Source organism: Micromys minutus (genome assembly GCF_963924665.1).
Source record: "Micromys minutus genome assembly, chromosome: 18".
In the NCBI taxonomy this organism is placed as follows: domain Eukaryota; kingdom Metazoa; phylum Chordata; class Mammalia; order Rodentia; family Muridae; genus Micromys; species Micromys minutus.
Window position 1 is genome coordinate 38,848,437 of NC_137953.1, and position 22,881 is coordinate 38,871,317.

The window sequence follows — 22,881 nt, forward strand, 5'->3', positions numbered from 1 at the left end:
AAATGAAAATGTTTCCTATTAAGATACATTATATCTAAAGACCATGCACATTTCTTACAACCCAGACTCTATATGTCAGCCTAAGAAGGCCATGTTTCATTGGTAGAGTCAATATTTCCCATATTTTTGCATAATAACCTTTTAACAATCAACTTCCTTCTTTTCCTGAAGTAAATGTTTTCTTATCGCATGCTCCTCACTTACTCACCAAGTAGACAAACAGAGCAGAGATAATGTAAGACTCTGGGGAAGGGAAACCCACAGGTGTGCTTGTGTAGAAGCAGTGGACGCCCACCCATTAGTACCTCCTTCTCCCTTCACTGGGGTATAAAGGCAGGCTTCCTCAGAGTGCTCACTACCTTCTGCCACAATGAGTGCACTCCTGTTCCTGGCCCTTGTGGGAGCTGCTGGTGAGTTTCATGCCTTAACTCAGGTCCTGCTCTTCCTTCTCCTAAAATTCCTCTACTACACCATCAATGGTGCTTTTCACCCTATCTCTAAAGCAATGCCCTTTTTCTTCCTCCAGCAGCAGCTCTGTCTACAATCTTTCAAGTGTCTCTGCAAGCTTAAGTTTCTTACACCTTCCACTCATGTATTATTTAGGATGAGAGTCTAGGAAGGTATATGGAGGTTCCTAAAAATGAACCTGCAGGCCTCCTGCATGGGGCCTACAGTTGAAAGATATTGCAGCCAAGACTATCTTTATGTAGTAATACAAATATTTCAAAAATTCATGTTGAAATCCTCACTTTCTGCAGATTAATATCTTAAATTTTTTACTTTATGTATCTGGGACAATGACTAAGTATTACACAGGACAATTGTCAACTCTACACATTTTTTAAAACTATTAAAATTACTTTAATATTTACAAACATGCAAACAAATTAAAAATTTGCTTTGTCAAATATTATTTGTCAATAATATGACATCCCCCTATCCTCTGTAATTCCTGATATCTATTTATTCTCGATAAACAGGCCTGGGCTATAAAATCTTGTGGGTACATAAAACTATACATACCCAAAATATTTCCTAAAATAGTTCCAATGATCCTAAATCCTTTAAACTCTTTTAGACTCAGGAGATCTGTGAATGATGAACTTGAGATCAAAGCAGACAGTAGATTCAGAAATGATCTCTGTAATCTATTCCTGCAAGCTGAGAGCATTGCTGGCCTAGTCTCTGCCAACCCATTAGAATACAATCACCTACAGAGTATTTCTCTATGTCCTGAGGGTTCTGTATGTTTGCCAAACATTTTTTCATGCCTACTGGCAATAGTGTTACCTCCTTGCCTTCATTTATTAAACTAAAGATTTTTAACTAGGTGAAAGTTGACAGAGACCTGAGGGCTCCCCCTTTCACCACCATGTTGAATTGTCCTCACAATGGTCTTCTTGTGTTTATTCAAGTTGCTTTCCCTGTGGATGATGATGACAAGATCGTTGGAGGATACACCTGCCAGGAGCATTCTGTCCCCTATCAGGTGTCACTTAACTCTCGATACCACTACTGTGGAGGTGCCCTCATCAATGACCAGTGGGTGGTGTCTGCAGCTCATTGCTACAAATCGTAAGTGGTGGATCATCACTGTACAGAAGACACACTTGGGTATTCTAAGGGTATGCTATGAGATCAGGCAAGAACTGTAGTAGTAGGGGAATGGAAAGAATTAGAGAAGATAGATTATTGTCTGCAATGTATTTTTTGAGTTTAGGGAGAATAATGATACATAATAGGAAGCCTTGACTATGATAATCATGCAAAATAAGTGATAGGTAGAGATAATAAGAACAAGAGAATTGATTTTATAGTAGAAAGAATAAAACATGAAGTCACAGAAAGACTGCCACAAATAGTAATACTCTGCTGTATATATATACCACACTGATAAACTGAGAGTTTTCAGTGAGTGTGGACAATGTGTAAGCTTATTCAGCCTTCCTGTTTCAATTAAGTTCAATATATATCGAGAACTCAGGATCAATTTCTATACCAGATGAGGTCACACCTTAACTAGAATCACAAAAAGAAGTGAACAAATAATTAAATAATTAAACAGTCAGACAAATAAATAAATATGAAATGAAAAAGGAACACCACTTGGAAAAGGGCTTTATATTCTCATGATAAAAAAGTAATGAAGAAGTTGTCAAAGGTTTCCACACCTGAAGCAACAAATTGTATGTGAATTTTCAAAAATATAGCTTAATATTGCTTTATCTTTTATTGTCTTCACCTGTTGTTCTTATACTCTAATAGGGATTGAGGAATACTGTACAAAAATTGGGATTTCAACCTTGAGTCTGGGTGAAACAGATAAGAAGGAGTTACTAAGACATAGTCTGCATAGCCTCATATTCTAGATTGTGACTAATTAGGCTTGTAGTTTGAATCGAGAGGATAAACCCCACAGAAGACCTCATAATTCCGTTGTGAAGGCTTAGACAGCAGATAGTAATCTTTCTTTCTGAAAGGAAGTCCTTCAGAAAGATTTGGATATTAAAACTTCTGTGTATTTTGAGAAATGACATAGTGGATGAAGATTGTTGCAAATAATCTTTAGTGACCTAGCCCTGTATATTACAAGGAGAGCAATCTATACTGTAGTCCTTCCCCTCAACCTATGTACCCCATCTGTATTGACAAAGGAATAGGAGGGTATTACAAAGAAAATGGTATGCACAATTCCTCTTCTTCTATAATACTACAGCAAGCTGTTTTATTCTGCAGATCAACATGAATGTGAGGACCTTGGGAAACTTGTGATGTTTGAATCACAGAGTAACAGAATGTGGCATCTATTCTTTTACCAACAGCCGTATCCAAGTGAAACTGGGAGAACACAACATCTATGTCCATGAGGGCAATGAGCAGGTTGTCAAGGCTGCCAAGACCATCAAGCATCCCAACTTCAACAAGACAAACCTGAATAATGACATCATGCTGATCAAGCTCTCTTCCCCTGTGACCCTCAATGCCCAAGTGGCCACTGTGCCTCTGCCCAGCTCCTGTGCACCTGCAGGCACTCAGTGCCTCATCTCTGGCTGGGGCAACACTCTCAGCTTCGGTGGTGAGTAGGACTTGTCACCTATTACTTTTCTCTCCCTCTCCTTCTCCTCCTTCCCCTCCCCCTCTCCCTCTCCCTCTCAATCTCCCCCTCCCCCTTCTCTCTCTTCCCCTTCCACTCCCCCTCTCATATTCCCTATAATCTCCCCCTCCTTTAAATAATCCTATTGACTTAAAAACAATAAATATTTTAGTTGTGCACAGTATAGTTAGGTCCTGCAAGAGACCTAACTTAAAAAAATTTCACAACAACTAAACTGATCTCAAAAGTCTGGCTAAGCTCATGAAGAATGTGCTATTATTTTTCAGGAAGTATATCAGCAGAGAATATTCTCAAATGGAAAATCTATTTTTTTTTCCTGTGGAGCATAAGTTTATAGTAAACAACCCAGTGCTTGCCAGCTGGTGTAATACTGGATTGCTGTCTGGTTAAAGGATTCTTCATTCTTTTCCTTTTCTCACAGTCAATAACCCAGACCTGCTCCAGTGCCTGGATGCCCCAGTGCTACCTCAGGCTGACTGTGTAGCCTCCTATCCTGGAAATATTACTGAAAACATGTTCTGTGCTGGCTTCCTAGAGGGAGGCAAGGATTCCTGCCAGGTGATTGCCATCCTCCACTTATCTAAACCTCTGTTGTTCTGGGCATGGGCTTGGAAGCTTAGTAGTGTGAAGCAAATTGTATGCTGCAGTGATATGAGAAATAAGGGATCTCCTTTGGATTTCAACTAATCTGAGGATAACAGATGAGTTATGGGAAAATGAAATGAAAGTATAATAAACAGGTATTGAGTTTACTATATGTAGCCCCATTTCACATGCCCTTTCTTATGCACTGTGTTCTTCTTTCCTAGGGTGACTCTGGTGGCCCTGTGGTCTGCAATGGTGAGCTCCAGGGCATTGTCTCCTGGGGATATGGCTGTGCCCTGCCAGATTATCCTGGTGTGTACACCAAGGTCTGCAACTATGTGAACTGGATTCACGACACAATTGCTGCCAACTAAAATCCTTCTATCCCTCTGCAGTCACTATGCCAATAAAGTGAAATATTCCATACTTCCTGTGCTTTTGCCTCATGTCTTTATCTCTTTAGTTTAAGGATAAATTTCATTTAAAATAATTTTCTTCATTTAAGTGTTCTGAAGTGAATAGCGTACTTTAGAATATATTATTCATAACAGTAGTATGTAAAGAGGCAAAAATTCCAAGAAAAAATTATCAATATGGTATGAGCTGTTAGCATACATCATATTCCAGACCTAGTATATTCTACAGGTAGGACACCATGGTACTTTGAAGTGTTTCTTTCAGATTTCCTTGATGTATATGTTTCTATTTTGGTGTCCAGGATATTACTTCCTTATGCAATAGACAGTAGCACTTCAGTGCAAATGCTCTATGTGGACAACAGCTTGACTTCGTGGTAAGCAATGACATGGCTATATTCTTTCTTCCATAATTGGAAGTTAGTGTTAGTTTATGGCAAGGAGTTTAAATCTTGGCATTAGTCTTGATGTTTTGATGAGTCTATTGGTATACTTTATAAAAGGAAAATATAACACTAATTTGAGTGTTTTGTACAAATAAAGAGCATGTATATTCATACAATGGATCATATTAAATACAAGATGATCACTAAGAGGGAAATTGGCCCCAAAGTCTTACATGACAATCTGTTCATGGTAGCGACCCAAGATCTCTAAAAGTATTTGTTCTAATGTAATTTCCATTTCTGTGTATAACTTCTTGACTCAAAGCAAGCCAAACCAAAATGAAATAATATAACACAACAATATAAACACACTAGGAAAGGAAATTTTTTTTCTTTCTGTTCTACATTTAAGTTTGCCAATTGAAAAAGTTTTAGGCTATAAGTTCAGATGAATTACATCACATTCACAGTTCAGTGCAAATATATAGATCATTTTTGTGTGCTTAATCTCAGCTAATAATCTCCATGTTTACACTGCTTGGTTTCCATGCCTAAGGAATTGTATTACTCACAAGAAACTGGTCATTCTTACATCAAGTAACACTCAAAATATTCTCCCACAGCAATTGAACAGTCTATATATTTGTTATTCATCTCCTTTTAGTTGATTCTAGGATGTTTTAATCAATATTTAAAATTAAATGGCATTGTACCTAATTTCTCCAGTAACCTGACTCCATAAGAATAGCTAATGCTGGATTACACTGAAACATTTAGTCTGATTCCTCACTATAGACCTCAGTGAGTGATCTGTGTGCTTCCCCCAAACATCAAATGTCTTGGGTATCACACCAAACCTTGGATGTTAGTTAAATGAAATTTGGATTCTGAGCAATCTTGGGAAAAAGTAAAACAATCCTAAGACCAAAGAATTATAAAGAAGGGCAGTGAACATGGTGTGTTGGGATGGTGTGTCCTTTGCATATGTATCCAAGGGTGCTACAGCTAGGTCTTGAGGTAGATCAATTCCTGTGTTTTGGAGGAACTGCCATTTTGATAGTATAAAAATTTGCACTGCTATCAATAATGGAGGAATGATGTAATTCGGTCTCAAAGGAGTGAGATGGGATCATAATGTAGTGTTGACTGGCCTTTCTGTGATGGCTAGGGATGCTAAACCTTTTTAAGTGTTTCTCGGTCATGTGAAATTCCTATGTTGAAAAATCTTTATATACATTTCCACCCCATTTTTACATTGGACAACTTAGTTTGTTGAATTTGTTATCTATTTTGAACATTACCCCCCTACCCAAATTATGGATGGATTTTTAACACATTTTTTTAAAATCAATTTGTGGACCCTGTTTGTTTCCTATTGATACTGTCTTTTGCCTTATAAAACCTTTACATTTTCATAGAGTCTTAGTTATTGATTTTTGTTTTTATTCCCTGGGCTGTTGATTTTCTGTTCAGAAATTGATCACCTGCAAGAAAGTGCTCAAGGTTATAACCAACTTTCTCTTCTATTATGTTAAGTATATCTGCTTTATTTGATATATTGGATAGACTAGGACATGGGACATTTAGAGGGTTGTAGATATGGATCTGTTTGCAATTGTCTACATGCTGACATCAAATTTACTAGCATCATTTGTTGAAGATGCTTTCATTTTGCAGGTCTGTAGTTCATGCTTCTTCATCAAAAATCATGTCTATAGGTGTGTGGACTTATGTCTGGGTCTTTAATTGAATTCCATTGAGCAGCCTACCTGTTTTTATGCTAATAGCCTGCCGGTTTTGTAATTATTATTATTATAGCACTGCAGTAGAGCTTTAAATCAGGGATAGTGAAACTTCTAGGTGTTTTTTTATTATACAAGATTGTTATAGCTAGCCTGTATTTTTTTAATATAAAATTCATTTCCCTCATGAACATAAGTGGAAATACACTCAGTATAATACATATTGAATTCAGGAACATTCTATGAATATCACCTACTATGATCAGGCAGGCTTCACTTCAGAGATGCATCTATGGCCCACCTTATGAAAATCAATCAATGCCATATATATGTAGAAAATTTTAAAGAAGACACGACGACAGGATCATCTCATTTGACTCTAAAAATGCTTTGATAAAATTCAGCACAAATTCCTATTAAAAATGATGCGCTTCAATAGAGAAATGGATACAAGTAATGTGGCACATTTACTATATGAAGTTCTACTCAGCTATTAAAAACAATGACTTCATCTTTTTCAGAAAATAGATTGAACTAGTGTGGAGAGCATTTTTTGGCACCTCTGGACAGTTGGCAGTGGGAATTTTTACTTCAACAGGACAATCAGAAGCTGGGCAAGGCAGGAATCTGACTCTGGTCTTATACTCAGGAACCTGGCCAGGATTAAGAACATTTGAATTTGAAGCTCAGGGCAGAACACTTAGAGGTATAGCTCAGGGAAGGACATTTACACTTGTAGCTCAGGGCAGGTTCAGCAGATGTAGGTGTGGCAGTCTCTTTGTCCCTTGGGATCCCCTCTTCTCCCTGATCTTCACACCTGGCCTCCAGAAAGATGTTCACAGGATTTTTGATTATTAACTTGCTTGTTCCCTGACTCAGAACTGACGTCATTTTTCTGCATGTAACTAAAGTAGTTTAATAGAAGACTGAATAAAGAAGGCTTTAACCTCAAGACTGGCTGAAGTAGTTGCAATTTTGTAACTGTCTCTTTTCTTTTTCAATCCTCACTCCTGCCCTGGGAAACCTGTTGTTTGACCAAATTAGACTTGGACAATGGCACCCAATGTGGGACAGTACATGGGGTTCAGTGGAGGACACCTTGGGAAAGAAGCACACATAGAAAAAAGGTTGGGCCAGCAGTAAATAAACCTTTTGTAAAAAGGTACAAGGTAATTAGATAAAATGGTTTTTTTGTATGTGTTTATATATATGCAAAAATTTAGAGGAACAAAGATAATTCTCATAGGTGGTTTAAGTCTTTGTTCACAAATTAGAAGTAGTTTGATTAGACAAGAGAGAAAAAAATAGGTTCCAAAAACAGTCCTCTTCCTTATCTGAGATGGATTAGTAAAACAGAAAAAAAAAAAAAAAAAAAAAACTTAAACTGTTCCAGAGCTTCCTAATGACAAAAAGAGGTCAGGAGGTATCCTGATTCTCTGGTTCCCACTAGAAAAATGTCTAGTTCTGGTTCTGGGTCCCTTAGAAAAGATATCAGGGGCAGAGCGGAGCCTGCCCTACCTGCCAGGCAGAACGGCGGCTCATAGAGGCTGAGCAACTGGTGAGTGAGAGACCAAGACTGCAAGGGAGCAGAGAGATCTCTGTGGAGTGCACACGGAAAGTGCACACCATAACTTGCCCTGCCCTGCCCTGCCCGATCCAGCGATTGGGAACAGAAAATTAGAACTTCTGTTTCCACCTGGAGGCGACTTCCAGACGCAGAGCAGAGCCTGGCCCATCTGCCACCCGGAACGGAGGCTCGAAGAGGATGAGCAACTGGTGGGTGGGAGACCTGGGCTGCAGGGGAGCAGAAAGATCTCTGTGGAGTACACCAGGAAAGTATACCCCCTGTCTTGCCCTGCCCTGCCGTGCCTGATCCAGCAAACAGAAACAGAACGTTGGAACTTCTGCTCACACCCGACGACTCTGAGGCATAAAACAGGGCTTGACCCATCTGACACTCAACCAGTGGAGAACCAGGGACACAGACCAGATACAAGGAAAAGGTAAGAACATATCACTGACAATCTAGCAACACCAGAGCCCAGCTCTCCCATAACAGCAAACATCAGAACTCCAAACACTCCAGAAAAAGAAGACACAGACCTGAAATCATGCCTCAAGACACTGATAGAGTTACTTAAACAAGAAAGGGAGGAAAAGCAAAAAGATTCAGAAGCTTTTAAAGAAGAAACAAGAAAAACACTCAAAGAACACAAAGAACTAGAGGAAAACAGAACCAAAGAAATAAAGGAATGGAAGAGGGAAATTAAAACAGAGATTGACACAATAAAGAAAACACTAAAAGAGATAACCCTAGAGTCAGAACACCAAAAAAAGAAATCAGGAGTCACAGAAGCAAGCATTTCCAACAGATTACAAGAGATCGAAGAGAGAATCTTGGGGGCAGAAGACAACATTGCAAACATAGACAAAACAGCCAGAGAAGATGCAAAAAACAAAAAGCTCCTAACCCAAAATGTCCAGGAAATCCAAGACACAATGAGAAGACCGAACCTAAGGATAATAGGAATAGAAGAGGGAGAAGAGTATCAACTAAGGGGCACAGTAAATATCTTCAACAAAATCATAGAAGAAAACTTCCCTACCCTCAAGAATGAGATGACCACGAGCATAAAAGAAGCCTTCAGAACTTCAAATAGGTTGGACCAGAAAAGAAATACCTCCCAACACATAATAGTAAAAACATCAAGCGCCCAAAGTAAAGAAAGAATACTAAAAGCAGTAAGGGAAAAAGGTCAGGTAACATATAAAGGCAGACCAATCAGACTCACACCCGATTTCTCAACAGAGACTATGAAAGCTAGAAGAGTCTGGACAGACATCATGCACTCCTTAAGAGAGCACAAGTGCCAGCCCAAGCTGCTATACCCAGCAAAACTATCAATCACCATCGATGGAGAGACGAAGATATTTCAAGACAAATCAAAATTCACACAATATCTGACCACAAACCCAGCACTACAATGAATTATAGGTGGAAAACCCAATACAATGAGGGAAAATACAGCCTAGTAAAAACAAGAAAACTCCTAAACAAGAAAACTAAAAGAAGAAAAAAAAAACAGAGACAAAACTGAACCCAAAAAAGCAATAATAGTAGGAAACAGAAACAACTATTCCTTGATATCTATTTACATAAATGGTCTCAACTCCCCAATAAAGAGACATAGACTATCAGACTGGATACATAAACAAAATCCAGCCTTTTGCTGCATACAGGAAACTCATCTCAGAGACAAAGACAGACACTATTTCAGAGTAAAAGGGTGGGAAAAAAACTTCCAAGCAAACTGCTCCAAGAAGCAAGCTGGAGTGGCTATTCTAATATCGAATAAATTAAATTTCCAACCAAAAGTTATCAAAAAAGATAATGAAGGACACTTTTTACTCATTACCGGGGAAATCTGTCAGGAGGAACTCTCAATCCTTAACATATATGCTCCAAATAAAAAATCACCCACATTCACAAAAGAAACCCCACTAAAGCTCAAAAAATACATTTCACCCCACACAATAATAGTGGGAGACTTTAATACCCCACTCTCACCAATGGACAGATCAGGGAAACAGAAACTGAACAAGGACACTGCAAAACTAGCAGAGACTTTGAACCAACTAGAATTAATAGATATATACAGAACATACTATCCCAAAGTAAAAGAATACACCTTTTCTCACCACCCCATGGCACCTTCTCAAAAATTGACCACATAATTGGAAACAGAACGAGCCTCCATCGATATAAGAAGATTGAAATACTCCCATGCATCTTCTCAGATCACCATGGTCTACGGCTGGTCTTTAACAACAACAAAGACAACAAAAAGCCCACATACACATGGAAACTAAACAATGCTCTGTTAAAGGATAGCAGGGTCAAAGAAGAAATAAAGAAAGAAATTAAGGATTTTTTAGAATTCAACGAAAACGAAAACACAAGATACCCAAACCTATGGGATGCAATGAAAGCAGTATTGAGAGGAAAACTCATAGCCCTAAGTGCTTCCAAAAAGAAACTGGAGAGAGTTCACATCAGCAACCTGATAGCACAGCTAAAAGCCCTAGAACAAAAGGAAGCAGATATACCCAAAAAGAGTAGACGGCAAGAAATAATTAAAACTAGTGCAGAAATAAACCAAATAGAAACAAAAAGAACCATTGAAAAAATCAACAAAACCAAAAGTTGGTTCTTTGAGAAAATTAACAAGATTGATAAACCCCTAGCCAGACTAACTAGAGGGCAAAGAGAGTGTACCCAAAATAACAAAATCAGAAAGGAAAGTGGGGACATAACAACTGAAACTGAGGAAATTCAAGAAATCATCAGATCCTACTACAAAAACTTATACTCCACAAAATTGGAAAATCTGGAGGAAATGGATGAATTCCTAAACAGATACAAGTTCCCAAAGTTAAACCAGGACCAAGTAAACCATCTAAATAACCCTATAACACCTAAAGAAATAGAAGAAGTCATCAAAAGCCTCCCAACCAATAAAAGCCCAGGTCCAGACGGGTTCAGTGCAGAATTTTATCAGACTTTTATTGAGGATATAACACCAATACTCGCCAAACTATTCCAAAAGATAGAATCAGATGGAATATTACCCAACTCATTTTTTGAGGCTACAATAACCCTCGTACTTAAACCACACAAAGACCCTACAAGGAAAGAGAACTTCAGACCAATCTCACTTATGAACATTGATGCAAAAATACTCAACAAAATCCTTGCAAACCGAATCCAAGAACACATCAAAAGGATCATTCATCATGACCAAGTAGGCTTCATCCCTGGGATGCAGGGAAGGTTTAACATAAGGAAATCCATCAACGTAATCCACCATATAAACAAACTCAAAGACCAAAATCACATGGTCATATCACTAGACGCTGAGAAAGCATTCGACAAAATTTCAACACCCCTTCATGTTAAAAGTCCTGGAAAGAACAGGAATCCAAGGCCCATACTTAAACATAATAAAAGCAATATACAGCAAACCAACAGCCAACATCAAACTTAATGGCGAGAAACTTGAAGCAATCCCACTAAAATCAGGGACTCGACTAGGCTGCCCACTCTCCCCCTACCTATTCAACATAGTACTGGAAGTACTGGCTGGAGCAATTAGACAGCAAAAGGAGATCAAGGGGATACAAAATGGAAAGGAAGAGATAAAAACATCACTCTTTGCCGATGACATGATAGTGTACTTGAGTGACCCCAAAAATTCCACCAGAGAACTCCTACAGCTGATAAACAAGTTCAGCAAAGTGGCTGGATACAAAATTAACTCAAACAAATCAGTAGCCTTCCTGTACTCAAAGGACAAACATGTGGAGAAAGAAATTAGGGAAAACGTACTCTTCACAATCATCACAAAAACTATGAAATACCTTGGTGTGACTCTAACTAAGCAAGTGAAGGACCTGTATGACAAGAACTTCAAACCTCTAAAGAAAGAAATTGAGGAGGATCTCAGAAAATGGAAAGATCTCCCATGCTCATGGATTGGAAAAATCAACATCTTAAAAATGGCCATCCTACCAAAAGCAATCTACAGATTCAATGCAAGTTATTACAATTTGCCTCTATACATGCTTTTACATTTCCTGTAAATTTATGCAGACGGGCTATAGATAATACAATTGCTGTATTTACAGATGGCTCCTCTAGCGAATAACCTGCATATACAATTGTGTCACACATACACTCTCTTGAGTTTTTCCTGGTGCCACGTAGATTAGTAGATTACATGCTGTAGCCACTGTTTTTAAGTGTTAAAAAATTAATTAAACCTTAAATTTATATACTGACAGCCAATACATAGCTTATGATTTACGATTGTTTAAAATTGTTTCATTTTTAGATACTGCTAATTCTTGAGTTTTACAATTGTTTATACATTACAAGTTAATTTGAGTGAACACATTATCCCTTATTTTATAAGATATTTAAGAGATACTAGATTGCCTAGATCCCTTAATAAAGGCAATGTCACAGCAGATTTATATACCAGGCAGATTACAACCTCATTCTTTACCATCAAAATAGTAATTGCCTGAGACAGTAATTTGATATTTCTAGAGAATGTACACAACAACCTGTATCTAACCAATTATGGCAAATAGATATTACTTATTTCTGATTTTAAAAATTAAAATATTTATTTAAATATTAACACCTTTTCAGGCTTTCAAGTTGCAACTACTTTAACAACAACAAAAACAACAAAAACAAAATAATACAACTAAAAGTGTAATTTCTCATGGCCTATGTTGTTTTCCTATGCATAGTGTTCCAAATCAGATTAAAACAGATAATAAAACTGGCTATTACAGTCAAGCACTTAAGATGCTTTGTTCACAATGTATTATGACCCATATTATAGAGATTCCTTATAATTCTCAAGGACAAGATATTGTAAAGCTTTAAAACAATGTCTTCATAAAATAAAAGGGGGAGAATTACATTCTTGTATACCACAATTATTTATATCATGCTCTTTTTATTTAAAAATTTTCAGATTTGAATGTCAAGAAGCTCTTTGCTGAGTGTCTATGGAATTCTACAACTGGGCATACTTTTGCCAGGTGAAATGAAAGGATCCACATACCGGCATATGATCAAGTATTAATATGGGGAAGAAAATGTGTTTATGTTTTTCCCCACAGGATGCAGCAAGAGAATGCTAGCTTTCAGAGTGGTTGGTGAGACATGCTGATGCTGAGGCAAAGAATCATGGTGACCTATGAACTTCCTGAGTACCATGACAATGTTGGCCAGGAAGCTGAATTGAACATCTGTTCCTGATCCACCTTAGCCTTTAACCCAGATTGGACAAGCAGCTTTTTCTTAAGCTTTTAGACTTTGTGGGACAGAGAACATGGGGACTGTGGAAAGGAACTTAGAAAAATAGAGAAAAAGTTATAATGAATTTTCTCTTAACTTTAATGTAACCTGTTATTCTGACTCAATCATGGACTGGTCTAGAAATCAATCCAATATTAGAAATAATAGTCTTGATTGGAAAGACTGGTTTTAGATATTTTTAAAAGACCATTAAAAAGTCATAATTGCTTTGTGAAGCTACATTTACAGTGGATAAAATTGAGAAGCGATCTAGACTTTGACCAAATATTAGCACATGCATTAAAGCACCTAATATTTAATTAATTATTTCTTCTATGCTATTTAATGTAAGTTGCATTGATTCAATTGTGTTAATGTTAAAATATGAGATGTTTGTTATGGTGGTTTATTAAACAGCTTTTGTTTTATATCCAATGATTATTATAGGCTTGCAGATTAAAAGAATTGCAGTTACTACAAGTAGTTAAGGCCTTATACAGAAACAAGGTAGGGGGTTTGTGGAGGAAACACAGGGAAAGGGGACAATATTTGAAATATATATAAAATATTTACAATTAAAAAGAACATTCAAAGTCCATTTTTGGTGACACACTTGCTCCAACAAGATTATATCTCATATCTATTTCATCCTCTTCCCTGCTATAACACCAACAACTGAAGATCAACGGTTCAAGCATGTTAGATAATGTTTCTCAGTCATAGCATCCAAGAATCTGAACTCTAGATTTCCTGCTTGTGGGGCAAGAACAATTCTGAGGGAAACACCATACCAACTCTGCTCTGTCTTATAATATGTACGACATGGCTCTTCAAACTTGGCTTCCTTTCTGTCTCTGAAATTCATGTACAGAGTAAACTTATTTCCAGGTTAATATGATGTGAAAAAAAATTAAGTTAGTCTAAAAACTGGGGATGATTCACTGTGACCATGGACATTTGGTCAAGTCTACAGATAGTTTCAATTCTGGTTACTCATTAATGGAGAGTTTCTCTTTCTTTTTTTCTTACCACTTTATTTAAAAAAGGAGGGATACACATACAGATTTTTTAGGCATTTTGGCATAACATTGTGTGAATATTTTTGTCAGGACTTAATTCTTTTAGAGGTTTAATAGCATGCATTGAAATCCCAATAGTTACCATAAGCATGAAGGAGATGTACGACAGAACGTAACATGGAAATAGATTTCTTGTTGGATACAGTTTAAGCATAATGATCTATAAAATAAAAGAAATTGCCACAGGCTATTACCTTAGCTCTTGAATTATTAATGATTTGAGGTCCAGGTGTACCATACTTTGAGAGGGTGCTATACAGTTATTTTCTTCCCTAAGAAGGACTAAGACTTTCTTTTTTTTTTTTTTTTTTCTTTTTTTTTTTTTTTGGCCTTTGTTTTTCTTGAGCTTCATGTAGCCTGTGAGTTGTTTCTGGGGTGTTCAGAGCTTTTTGGGGTTAGTATCCCATTATCAGTGACTGCATATTATGTCTGTTCTTTGTGCCTGAGTTACCTCACTCAGGATGATATTCCCTAGATGCATCCATTTTCTTAGGAATTTCATAAAGTCATTGTTTCTAATAGCAGAGTAGTACTCTATTGTGTAGAAATACAACAATTTTTGTATCCATTCATCTACTGAAGGACATCTGGGTTCTTTCCAGCTTCTGCCTATTATAAATAAGGTTGCTATTAACATTGTGGTGCATGTGTCTTTATTTAATGTTGGAGCATCTCTGGGGCACATGCCCAGAAGTGGAATAACTAAGTCTTCAGGTAGTAGTATGTTCAATTTTCTGAGGAACCACAAGACTGATTTCCAGAGTGGTTGTACCAGTTTACAACCCCACAAACAGTGGAGAAGTGTTCCTCTTTCTCTGCATCTTTGCCAGCATCTGCTGTCATCTGAATTTTTGATCTTAGCCATTCTGACTGGTGTGAGGTGGAATCTCAGGGGTATTTTGATTTGCATTTCCCTGATGACTAAGGATGTTGAGCACTTCCTTAGATGCTTCTCAGCCATTTGATATTCCTCAATTGAAAACTTTTTGTTTAGCTCTGTATCCCATTTTTTAATAGAATTGTTTGATTCTCTTGTGTCTAACTTCTTGAGTTCTTTGTATATCTTGGATATTAGGCCTCTATCAGATGTGGGGTTGGTAAAGATCTTTTTCCGATCTCTTGGCTGCCATTTTGTTTTCTTTACAGTGTCCTTAGCCTTACAGAAACTTTCCAATCTCATTAAGACCCATTTGTCAATCTTTGACCTAAGAGCTCTGGCCATTGGTGTTCTGTTAAGAAAAATTTTCCCTGTGCCTATGTGTTCTAAGGTTTTCCCTACTTTCTCTTCTAATAGTTTCAGTGTATCTCTGGTTTAATGTGGAGATCTTTGATCCTCTTGCACTTGAGCTTTGTACAAGGAGATAAAAAAGGGTCTATTTTCATTCTTCTTCATGCCAGTGGAACCAACACCATTTGTTAAAGAGGCTGTCTTTTTTCCATTGTATGTTTACAGCTCCTTTATCAAAATTTAAGTGACCATATGTGTGAGGGTTAATTTCTGGATCTTTTATTCTATTTCATTTATCCACGTGCCTATCTCTGTACCAGTACCATGTGGTTTTTCAAACAATTGCCTTTTAATATAGCTTGAGGTCAGGGATAGTGATTCCCACAGATGTTTTCTTGTTGTTGAGGATGGATTTTGCTATTCTTGGTTTATTGTTATTCCAAATGAAATTGCATATTGCTTTTTCCAACTCTATGAAGAATTGGGTTGGAATTTTGATGGGGATTGCATTGAATCTGTAGATTGCTTTTGTTAAGATTGCCATTTTTACAATGTTGATCCTTCCAATCCATGAGCATGGGATATCTTTCCACCTTCTGAGATCTTCCTCAATTTCCTTCTTCAGAGATTTGATATTCTTGTCATACAGTTTCTTTACTTTCTTAGTTAGAGTCACACCAAGGTATTTCATATTGTTTGTGACTATTGTAAAGGGTATTTTTTTAAATTTTTTTCTCAGCCTGTTTGTACATTGAGTAGAGGAAAGCTACTGATTTTTTTTTTAGTTAATTTTATATCCAGCCACTTTGCTGAACTTGTTTATCAGCTGTATATGTTCTCTGGTGGAATTATGGGGTCACTTAAATACATTATTATGTCATCTGCAAATAGTGATATTTTTTACCTTTTCCTTTAATGGAGGGTTTCAATTCTGGTTTGCTCATTAATGGTGACATATGCACACACACACACACACACATATATACACATATATATATAAAGACATATATATATATACATTATATCTGTATATATATATTTATGTATATGTATATATATACATATATAGAGAAACAGAGAGAGAGAGAGACAGAGAGAGAAAGACAGAGAGAGAGAGAGAGACAGAGACCGGGAGGAATGGTGGAAGAGAGATAAAACAGCCCTACAACCTAAAAAATGTCTTGAGAGATTAAGGATACAAAGTCCATACATAAATATGAAAAGGTCATTAGACAGCAAGCTGATTTTCAACATCAAATAAAATGGAAGAAATTCAAAGCAATTTTTATCCAGATGTTTTACTGTTTTGTGACTTTCTATTTTTACCACTTTTCTACACACTTATTTCTCTCAAACCACCAAGACTATATAGGAGAGAAAGAATACCAGAAGAGAAAGTATACAACAAATTTTTAGACCAATTCCTGCTAATCAGAGGCCTTGATTTTCTTTGGTCATTTTTGTATTTCATTATAAAAATAATTATCCAGCATCCAGCAAACATCAACATCAACAATAAAAAGAAGACCAACAGCACCAGCAACAACTACAGCAACAGAAGCATCCAGAAGTAACAATAGGAACTTCAGTGATCACACTCTTTTCAGGACACTTACATTTATTTACCTTCCCAAACATCCTCAGAATTTGCATTTTTGTACACTTGCAAAATCTATTTGTAGATGGCAAAATCATTACCCCACTTGAGTATGAGGCAATCCATAATCTACTGGTGTGGACAATCTGAAGCAATCCTATATCCAAGACCTAGGACTCATATAAGACCATATTCCTATAATACTTCTGTGTTTGTAAAGAAAACAATACACTTTCAAAAATAAAAGGTAAAAACCAATCCATCTCCAAACCTTTTATACAAAATAATGACCTGCTTACAAGATTCCCTAGTACAATAGTGCCACAAATCTTGTGGGAGTAAACATCTAAGAAATAATCAGACTTAAGGACAACTCAGTGAGGTGTAATTTATCCGACATTTTTGGGGTGGCCAAGAACATAAGACCAGTAACAAAATGGAAACCAAATACTATTGTTCTGCTAAAGGGAAGTTGTAATAACTCTTTACAGCATTCAGGTATAATGATACATTAGTACCCTGCTCAGCTACCATGAGAGAAATTTTCTCCTTAAGTAAAGGGAAAGAAGATAGAGATCCATACTGGGACAATATGCGGAGAGTTAGACAGAGTTGGGACACTTAGTCCAATATGAGATATTTCCTCAAATCCTTTCTCTTAGTGCTCAGAAACCCTGTGGAACAGAAGGTGGAAACATTTTAGCCTCAGATAAAGTGGAGAATCTAGGGAAATGAAGCCTTAAAATCACAGCAGGGCTGTCACATATATGAACTCACACAGACTAATGGAATATATATGTTGCATTCATCAGTATGCATCAAGTATAGCTCTGGTGCTGATCCTGAAGTGGACAGAGACATTTTTACTATCCCTGAAGTTATCTTCAATGGATAAATTGTTGAACATAAAAAATTTGTTTTCTCTAACGGAGTCTCACTGGGTGTACAAAATACTTTTAAAAGCAGATTTCTTTCCCAGCTGTGAGTAGAAACAAAACAATGGTATCTTTAGAGGATATAGAGGTTTTTTAGTTCACAATGTTTAAGTATTATTTTTTAAAAATCTTATAGGTCCTTTGCATATATATAACAACTTAAAGCTTTTTGTTCTTTTTAAAAAATATATTTGTTTTACATACTGAGTATACTGTTACTGTTCCCAGACTCACCAGAAGAGGGCATCAAATCCGATTATGAAGGGTTGGGAGCCACCAAGTAGTTGCAGGGAATTGAACTCAGACCCTCTGGAAGAGCAGTCTGTGGTCTTAACTCCTGTGCCATCTCTCCAGCCCAAATTTTTTGTTCTTCCGATATTCCTTTTGCTCAAACTTATGTTTTTATAAGTTGTTATATGTTTCTTGTATTTTTCTTTGGCTGTTTTCTTTCCTGTTAGTTTCTATTCTTCGTCCTATTCTGATTTTTATTTACTTTAATTTTTCAGATGCCTGTTTATTTTGTAACAAGAGATTAAAAGGGGAGTAGATTTGTCTGGAGATGTGGATTCACTTGGAGAAATAGGGAAGAGATCAATCCTAATGCAAATGAATTGTATGAAAATAATTCTGTATTCAATGAAAGAAAAAGATAGAAATATATCTAGCATCTCAAAGTGAACTGCTATACCACTAATAATATAAGAAAAGATTATAATAAATAAATTTTTGAAAGAAATAATGGAAAAATTAAACAACATAAGAGGCCATATAAAAATTGAAATTGTGAAGTTGAGTATAGTTCTTTAAGGTTTGTAAATAATTGTGCTGTAATTTTGATTGGATTTGCTGTGAATCTGTAGATACATTTTGGTAGAATGGCTATTCTTATTATGTTAATCTTAAGAAATATTGGCATGGGACATCTTTCCACCTTCTGATACCTTCTTAAGTTTCTTTCTTCCCTGACTTGGAGTTCTGAGACACAAATCTTTTAGTTGCTTTATCAAGATTTGCCAAGAACAAGCCTTGGCTTGGAGAGGGTTTCTGAAAAAGGGTATCTAAGAGTGGTGAAAATAGTGACTTGACTATATATCACATCATGGATCTAAGCTGACAAACTAGTCCTGCTTGATAGAGCTTTTCTAGTCTGCTGCTCTCCATGTTCTGCTGTCTCTCTCTATATTTTACTTGCTTGCTATTCTAAGAGATCTCTGTCAACGTCCTGCGTGCTTTTGTTCTATTATTATATAAGTTAGCATTCTCTCTAGTCTTCCTTCTGTCCTACATAGTCTTGGGGTGTTGGAAGGGATAAGGGTAGAGAAATGTGGTAGAAATAAGGACCCATAAAGCAGTAAATGTCTGGTTACAATTGCTTTGAGTTTCTCTCTACTTATTTTGATGTTGGCTATCAGCTTGAGGCCAATTGACTTTATTATGATTATGTATGCCTTTATTATATGTATGCCTTTATTATGTTATGACCCGTCTTTCCCTAATCTCTGCAAAATGGTTATCATGAAGGCATGTTGGATTTTGTCACAGGCTTTTTTGGAATCTATTAAGGTGATCATGTGGGTTTTTTAAAATGTTTTATATAGTGGGTGAAATGAATTTTTATGTATTGAACCATCTCTACATCTTTGTGATTAAGCTTACATGATTTGCTTGATGGGATCTTGGGTTTAGTTTGTAAGTATTTTATTGAATAAATTTTCATCTATGTTCATAAGGAAAATTAACCTCTTATGGACAAACCCCCATAGGCTAGCTAAGACTAGAAAATAATATCCATGGTTATGACCATCCCTGATTTCAAGATCTACTTCAGAACTATAATAACATAACTGCATTGTATTGGCCTAAAATATATAGGTTGGTCAATGAAATTTTTTTCATGACTCATATATTATAAATCCACACATCTATGGAAAACTAATTTTTGGTACAGGAGCATAAAAATTAGAATAGAAAAAAAGAAAGCATCTTAAATCTACTAAACTGGGTGTTAGCATGTAGAAGATTGCAAATTGACCCATTTTTATGATTCTGCACAAATATCTACAAATCACCCAACATAAATACAATACTCTGAACTTAATAGAAGTAAAAGTAGAAAATCACCTTGAGAACTTTGGCACAGGAGACAACTTTCTGAACAGTTCAGAGACTAAGAACAACAATCATTAAATCGGGTCTTAAAAAGCTAAATGTTTATATAAGGCAAAATACATCATTTATAGAACAAAATGGCAGCCCACAGAATGAAAAAAGATTTTCTCAAACTCCATATCCAGTGGAGGGCTAATATCCAAAATATATAATGAATTGAAGAAACTAGGCATCATCAAAGTAGTCCAATTAAAATGTGGGGTAGTGATATAAATGGAGAATTTTCAACAGAGGAACCTTACGCGGCCGAAAAATACTAAAAATATATTTATCCTTTTTAGCTGTCTGGGAAATCCCAATCAAAACTACAAGGTGAATTCATCTTACACCTGTCAGAATGGATAATATTATAAATACAAGTGAAAATTTATGTTGGCAAGGACATAGAGCAATGACAACACTTTGATTGTGGATGGTAGTGCCAACTTCTGTAGCAACTATGAAAATCTATATATTGTTTTCTTAAAAAACTGAAAATCAATCTGCCTCAGGACCTAGATATACCACTGTTGGGCATATCCAATATACAAGAAGGGCTCAACCATCTTCACTGCATTCTTCTTCATAATATCTAGAAACTGGAAACAACATTGTTGTCTCTCAATGAAATGAAAGATTAAGGAAATGCACATTAATATGGTGGAGTATTACACAGCTCTTAAAAACCATGTCAGTTTAAAATAAGAGAAAAATAGTATACTAACTTATCCCAATGTAGAAATGAGAGTACTAAAAATACAAAACAAATATAAGCTTTTAAGGAGAAAAAATCCTCAAATTATTAGTGTGCTTTTTTAAAAAAAACATTCTTTAATATGGATGTTTGCCAGGTGAAAGCTCATTATGTGTTTGTGGATTCTCTTCTCATTATTGTCTTTTGAGAAGGAGCTGAGTTCAGACTGATAATGAGCAGGTTATTCTTTGGGCTTCCATGCATTATGAATTTCCTTTCTTTATAAACCAGAAACTGCTGCTGGCCTTATTCAAATTTTTTTTTTTTTTTTTTTTTTTGGTCTGGATAGGTTTTCCCTTGTTCTCAAGAATCCCCAGTTTCTGAACTCTATGCAATGAGTACACACTCTTAATTATAACTACAATGTATGTAGAAATTTGGGTCTGCCAACAGAACTCTGAGCTCAGCAGTGAGTAATCAGACAAAATGGTTCCCAAACCATCCATTATTACCTGTTCTTATGTAGTCCAGTTGCTGCAGAAGTTGAATACACTAACAATTATCTTTAACTTTCAAATTGAGACATCCTTGAATCATCTAAAGAAAATGAGCCTGTCTGTATGATTGTGGAATAATATTTTGAGAATATTTGTTCTCTGATGGAGGAAAGAGCAGTCCATTGTGAGTGATAAATTTCCTTGGGCATGGAATCCAAACAGTGTAAGAGTGGAAAGTATTACTTGAGATCAAGCATACAAAAATGCTTGTATACTGAATTTTCACTGAATTATAAATGTGATATGATATATCTGAACTTATGTCCTTAAACCTTCCAATTATTGAGCTTACAAGTATAACATATTAGTAGACAAGAATAACCTTTCTTCCCAAAATTGTTTATATTGTTGTTGTTTTGTATTATTTTTGGCAGGTTTGTTTCCTTTTGCAGAGGATGTTATAAAGAGAAACTAAAATTAAATTAGAACAGGTGTTCTTTTTTTTATAAACAACTTTATTTTACAAAACAAAGATAAATGTACAGATTTTAAACATTTTTTGCTTAAAATTATACATTTTTTGTCAGTACTTTTTTCAGATTTTAACATAATTTTTACATAAAACTATATGAATATATTTTTTAGTCAGTACTTGATTTTTTTCAAGGTTTGATTGTATGCCTTTAAAACTTAATAGTTACAATGAGTTAAAGTACATGTAAAACAGAATGTAATATAGAAATAGTTAAAGTTTTCTTGTTTTGTAAATATTTTTTTTGTTTTGTTTTGTTTTCTTTATTTCTTGGACTTCATACAGTCTGTGAGTTGTTTCTGGGGGAGTGCAAGCCTCTGGGGTTAGCATCCCACTATCAGTGACTGCATATTATGTCTGTTCTTTTGTGACTGGGTTATCTCACTCAGGATGATCTTCTCTAGATGCAGCCATTTTCTTAAGAATTTGGTTAAGTCATTGTTTCTGGTGGCTGAGTAGTATTCCATTGTGTATATGTACCACAATTTTTGTATCCATTCGTCTTCTGAAGGACATCTGGGTTCCTTCCAGCTTCTGGCTATTATAAATAGAGCCGCTATAAACATTGTGGTGCATATATCTTTGTTGTGTATTAAAGTGTCTCTGGGGTATATGCCCAGAAGTGGAATAGCTGTGTCTTCAGGTAGTACTATATCCAATTTTCTGAGGTATCGCCAGACAGATTTCCAGAGTGGTTGTATTGGTTTGCAAACCCACCAACAGTGGAGAAGTGTTCCTCTTTCTCCGAAGCCTTGCCAGCATCTGCTGTCATCTGAGTTTTGGATCTTGGACAATCTGACTGGTGTGAGGTGGAATCTCAGGGTTTTTTTGATTTGCATTTCCCTGATGGCTAAGGATGTCAAGCACTTCCTCAGATGTTTCTCGGCCATTTGGTGTTCCTCAACTGAAAACGTTTTGTTTAGCTCTGTACCCCATTTTTAATAGGGTTATTTGATTCTCTGGTGTTTAGCTTTTTGAGTTCCTTGTACACCTTGAATATTAGGCCTCTATTTGATGTGGTGTTGGTAAAGATCTTTTCCCATTCTGTTGGTT

The 22,881-nt window shown here is 36.2% G+C and overlaps 1 protein-coding gene across 1 annotated transcript; it reads left to right on the top strand.

The window, feature by feature from the left end:
- Positions 1 to 370: 370 nt before the first annotated feature.
- LOC308432320 (anionic trypsin-2-like) lies at positions 371 to 4,074 on the top strand (the record flags this gene model as incomplete). Its single annotated transcript, XM_080932104.1, has 5 exons — positions 371 to 410; positions 1,416 to 1,575; positions 2,823 to 3,076; positions 3,537 to 3,673; positions 3,925 to 4,074. The coding sequence occupies 5 exons, from the start codon at positions 371 to 373 to the stop codon at positions 4,072 to 4,074; spliced, it is 741 nt and encodes a 246-aa protein (XP_080788230.1).
- Positions 4,075 to 22,881: the final 18,807 nt, after the last annotated feature.